The sequence below is a fragment of the Lepisma saccharinum genome, chromosome 10 (assembly GCF_977018435.1).
Source record: "Lepisma saccharinum chromosome 10, izLepSacc3.1, whole genome shotgun sequence".
Taxonomy (NCBI): domain Eukaryota; kingdom Metazoa; phylum Arthropoda; class Insecta; order Zygentoma; family Lepismatidae; genus Lepisma; species Lepisma saccharinum.
The window spans coordinates 50,151,414-50,156,899 of NC_139238.1; the positions used below are offsets into that span (position 1 = coordinate 50,151,414).

Genomic DNA, 5,486 nt, shown 5'->3' on the forward strand with positions numbered 1-5,486 from the left:
CTCCGTCGCCATGAGAGCGTCTATTTTGAACGAAATGCACAAACATGCTTACAAGAAGTATCCTCGACTGCCCGTGGTTATGAAGGGGATCGACGATCTCTGGCAAGCCGACCTTATGGAGATGAGCACGGGAAACATCAAGGGCCTTCACAAAATCAACAAAGGTTTTAGGTCCCTGCTCACCGTCGTGGACACTTTCAGTAAGTACGCTTGGATGATGCCCGTCAACAACAAGACAGGAGTCGAGGTCGCAAAAGCTTTCGGATCCGTTCTCGGCGTTGACAGTTCCGAGAAAAATTGTCTCTTTTTCTTCAGAGAGGAATTTTATGACTCGGTCTTCCAGAAGGTGCTGAAGGATAACGGCATCCTTCACTATTCCACCTACAGCGAACTGAAAGCGAGCATCGTGGAACGCTTCAACAGGACCCTCAAGGGACTCATGTGGAAACGGTTTACTCTACGCGGGAACTACAAGTGGGTGGACCATGTGCCCGAACTGTTGGAATAGTACAACAATAGCCACAGAACAATCGGAATGAATCTGTCCGAGGTGTCTGAGCGAAACCAACAGCGGCTGCTCTCAGATGTGCACTGCAGGTCAAACGTGAAGAGAAAGTATGGGAAGTACAGAAAACCGAAGTATAAAATAGGAGACAAGGTGAGAGTGAGCAAGTTAAAGCGACCGGGTGTGTTAGATAAAGGTTTCATCAGGAACTGGTCCACAGAGATCTTCACCGGAACCGACATTATCTTGCCATCCTCCCCGCCCTACATACCCACCTACAAACTTAAGAGCGCTGTGGACGGTGAGTACATAGAAGGGAGATTCTACGAACAGGAAATATCCTCCACCCAATTCCCAGACACGTATCTCGTAGATGAAGTGCTGCGACGGAACAAGAGTAAACTTTACGTCAAGTGGCTAGGTTTTCCGGTTCGCAGAATTCCTGGGTAAATGTCGGCGATATTGCATGGGCTGGGACGTAACTAAGAGGCTACCCGACGTCTGCGAAAGTGGTAAACGGAAGAAAAACTGCGAGTTGCTCCCCGAAAGCATACGATGCCTCATAGTGGGCCCCTTAAGATGCGGCAAAACGATGTTGATGGTGGGAATTTCATCCTGGCTCCTTACTGACTCGATTGGGAGAACAGGGAACTGTACATTTTTTCCAAAAGTCTCGAGCAACCGAATTATCTGCAGCTGACCAAGATCTACGGTGATCTGGGAATAGCCACCTCTGCATCGCAGATGGTGCCTTTGGCCGAGAGTCGCGAGAATTCGGTGGTCGTCTTTGACGACGTCATCCTATAAAATCAGGACGAGGTGCGAAATTTCTTCACTCGAGGCCGCTACAGTAGCATGGATTGCTTTTACTTATCTCAGATATTCTCCAAAATCTCCAGGCAGCTGATGTAGGACAACGCTAACTTTCTATGCTTGTTTCGGCAGGATAATACCAACCTCAATCACGCGTACGACGAGTTTGTCTGCGGAGACATGTCGTACGAGGTGTCTCTGCTTGCATTGCTGGAATTCCGACGACTACGGATTCGTCACGATGGACGAGACTCGCATACCTAACCAGGTGAAAAATCGCAACATGATCAACGAGTTCCTTGTGACGTTAGAGAAAACGTAAAGAAAATAATAGCACTGACTGAAAAAAGAGAAATTAGATTCATCTCGATCGGCTAAAGTAACCGACCTTCCTGCTGAGTATCTCTATCGGATCTTCAAGATCGTGTTCGATAAAGAAGATGACAACACTCATATCGCCGATAGTTCGCCGGCTTTCACTGTACCGTTTCGGATGATCATGAATGATAACATATTTAAAATCACGGGAAGATGAATTAAGAATACTGAAGACCTTCTCACAATAACGGATGAAAAGGGTGACAGGCTTGACGGATACTATAACCAGAGCTTTAGAAAAATTTCGGATGTGTGGTACGAGGTGAACCGCGAAAGAGGTAGGATCGTCAGCAATATCGGTTCATTGATGGCTTTGTATTTTTTCTTCCGTCGAAATGAAATAACCGAGTTGTAAAAACAAATTGTCCAACTTTACTTTATTTCGTAATGTCCAAAAGGAAAGTCGAAGAAAATATCAAGTTGACGAAGTATCTTGCCAATCGATTCAAAGGGTGGAAGGAAGAAAATCGCGAATATTATGAGCAGAAGAAGGGACAGGAGCAGCCGCTCACCGATCGAATGGCGACCTGGTCAAAGAAATCAAGGACGTTGCCGAGCACAACAAGGATCTGATCACGGAGTGGGTGCCGGTGGCGGTTCGCAACATCACGGATTATACTTCCATTCCTCCTTCTCTCGCCGCGGCTCTCCAACATTTCCAGCTGCCGCCACTTCCCACTAGGCGCCAGTCGTCCGGCGGCAGCAGCAGCAGCGGCTCGTCTTCCATCGAAGCAATACGACTGGGACCAATCGCGGCCAAGTATCTGATTGCAAGCGACAGAGACGAAGTTTTTTGATTGTATCCAGAACCGAATCCTTCCGGAGGCGTCGTGTGGAGGATCGCAGCTGGAACGCTACTTTCGACAAATACAACCTCATAGTCTACGACGAAAGTCGAGCAGGACGCAGAAGTTTCTACAGGAGGAATCCTTATATGCCGGGACTGTGGAAACTTGTGACGAAAAAACGTCCCGTTGGATAACTGTATTCCGAAGAAGATTACAAAACCTACAAGGAAATGCTCAAGCTGACCAACGCGCTATACCAGAACAACGATCCTTCCCAGAACAGGGTCAAGTCGAACAGCAGCGAGAAGTACAACAAGAAAGGGCTGATCACCGTAACTTCCAAAACGAGAAAGTCGGCATTACGGACATGTTCGCTTCCAAACTGAATCGCTTCATCATAAACGAACCCAAATGCATCGGGTACCTGGTCAGGATCATCAACATCTTGCCCTCGCGATCCTGGCGACAGACGGAAGGGAAGGGGCTCGTCAACGACATCATCAACAAGTTGCCTTTCGAGATGCATATTCCCGGCTAAGAATCGTGCGGTCTCGGCACCAAGTTGGCCGACCGACTTGATCGAGGCGATCCCTGGGTCAATCCCTTGGATGCCGCCTGCAATGACCACGATATCGCTTACCGCGACAAAGAGGATCTCGCTGCAATTCACGAGGCCGACCAACAGTTGGAGCACAGGGTTTTCCTGAGAGCGATGAGCAGAGATGCCTGCCTGGGAGAAAGACTGACTGCTCTGGGAACGAAAATGGCAATGAATGCCAAAAGAAAACTCGGTTGAGGTTTGTAACGAGGGAAATGAAAAAAAATGTAACTATTTAAAAACTGTATTTATTTTTGTATTTACACAGAAAATAAAAGAAAATCGATCAAAACTGTACATCCTTGTGGAAATCCACGAAGATCTTGATGTTCGTGCTGTTGCTGATCACCACCTGCTTCCGCTTCGAGGTGTTTATCACGTTCATCGGCAGTTTCTGGATGAACTCCACCGGCTCGTAATACATGTTCGCGGATCCTCCCATGGTGACTCTCTTGAAAGCAGCGTAAACTTCGTACAGCTTCAGATAATCATCTGGTGCGAGGTTGTAATTTTCCCTGAGAAATATCTCGTTGCAGCCATTCTTCAGGTTTAGATGTTCCTAATCAAACATACTCGAATAAGCGACCTGGCTGCCGTCGCGGGCGGTCTGGAAGGCAACCACCGCGAAATCGGACATGTCGTACTGGATGCTGTTGAACTGCGTGGTTACGTCGAACACGAAGTACCGACCCGACACCAACCTCTGCAAGAGCTGGTACATCTGAAACTCTAGCGAAACGTTCGGCTTTTTCAAGATTCAAGCTTTGATCTTGGTGGCGTGTTTGGACACGTATTCCACGATGGGCATCCGAAGCTCCATGGATTTGATCACGCATTTCCCCTAAGCCGGGAGACTGGAATCGACATCCGTACCCGCGGCCATTGTGGTCTTCCAACTTTTGAACAGGTTACTGTCGTTGGGCGCCCTCTTGAAAGTGACCCTGAACCTGCCCTTCCACATGACCTCCTTGTAGTGGGAGAAGAAATCATAAAGGAGCCGGAGAGGGAACAACGCGGTATGGCTCTTGCCGGCCAACTTGTCGTTGAACTCCAAATCCGCCGATTGATAATATGAACTTTCGGGCTTCGAGAGCCTCATGGTCGCCAGGATGGTTGAAGTCAGTCCGGGGTTATCCAGTCTGTCGATGATGGTGCGGTGCTTGTTCACTTCTACCTAGGAGGAGAGGTGGGGCAGGAAATTGTCGATCAATTTGATGTTGGCTCCTACGGGGTGGCCTGCGTTGCCTTCCTTGGTAAGGGTTTCGACTGTGATGTCCAGCTCTCCGCGAAGCGGGTGTATGAATCCGTCGTCTACGTCCACGTCGAATTCGATATAATTGTTCGGCACGTCGAGTTTGCCGAACGTTCTCCTGTTCGGAGGGAAGGTCTGCAGTTCGTAGGTTTCTATGCCGTTCATCGTGCAGCGATACTAGTAATTTCCGCCGGCTATATTATTGCGGCGCGACTATTTTATCATGTCATGGCCAGCACTGCGGTGCTTGTGGCTCCGGCGAAATCCACCAGTTCGCCTTTCTCATTCGTTGCCACTTCGCTGAACTTATCGTGCTGGAGGGGGAAGAAGATCTGCGTGGCCGGTTCGTAAAGGATCGGCTCCAAGAATTCGGAATTTGGCTTGAACGTAGCGATTATGCCAGTTTCCTTGTGCGTCTATCCCCGATGATTCGCGTTCGTCGTCACGAACATGCACTGTGCCAAGTTTCAGTGCAGTTTCAATGTTTCTATGTACAGGAATTTGGAGATGGATGACCCGACGTGATGGATTCCCGGTGAAAACTTGCTGTCGTTGGGAAAATCCAAGAGCTCTCTCATGGATCCGATGTTTACTTCCTCGGTGCCGGGCATGATTTTCACGCAATGGGTGACCAAACTCTCGGCCAGGATCACGTTCGGTGGCAACTGGGACTGCAACGTGGTCAGGTTTTACTGGCTGGGCGGAACGATAATCTTCCTGCTTCCCACATAAATAATGTTTTTGTATTCGGTGCTGCAACGCGCCTTTCACCACGTTGTAATGCACTTTCAGTCTGAGGACCGAAGTGTTGCTGGACAAGTGCAGGACCAGCATTGTTGTTTATCTCTATTCTTTTAACAAATCTGTGGCTCTTTGAAACATTTCCAAGGGGGTTGAACAGCCGCGGCTGCTGCTGCTGGTTAGTCGCGAAAGAATGACCAGCATGACGATGCACAGATACACCGCACACCACTTCGTCTAAACCCTGTATCCTCTGGCTGTTGTAAAATATTTCTGATGATTTCAGGTAGATCGCGAGCGAAGGAGGCAGCGACAAGCCACCAAAGGAATCGAACACGAAAGCGGCCCTTCCGTCATCGGTGATCCAGTAACATACCTAGTGTGTTCCCGGGTTGCGAGAAGAGTCCAAGT

The 5,486-nt window shown here is 48.7% G+C and overlaps 1 protein-coding gene across 1 annotated transcript; it reads left to right on the forward strand.

Annotated features, from left to right (window-relative positions):
• The first annotated feature begins 535 nt into the window (after nt 1-535).
• LOC145994097 (uncharacterized) lies at nt 536-955 on the forward strand. The gene has a single exon (XM_083130183.1). The coding sequence runs from the start codon at nt 536-538 to the stop codon at nt 953-955; it is 420 nt and encodes a 139-aa protein (XP_082986309.1).
• The last annotated feature ends 4,531 nt before the right edge of the window (nt 956-5,486 follow it).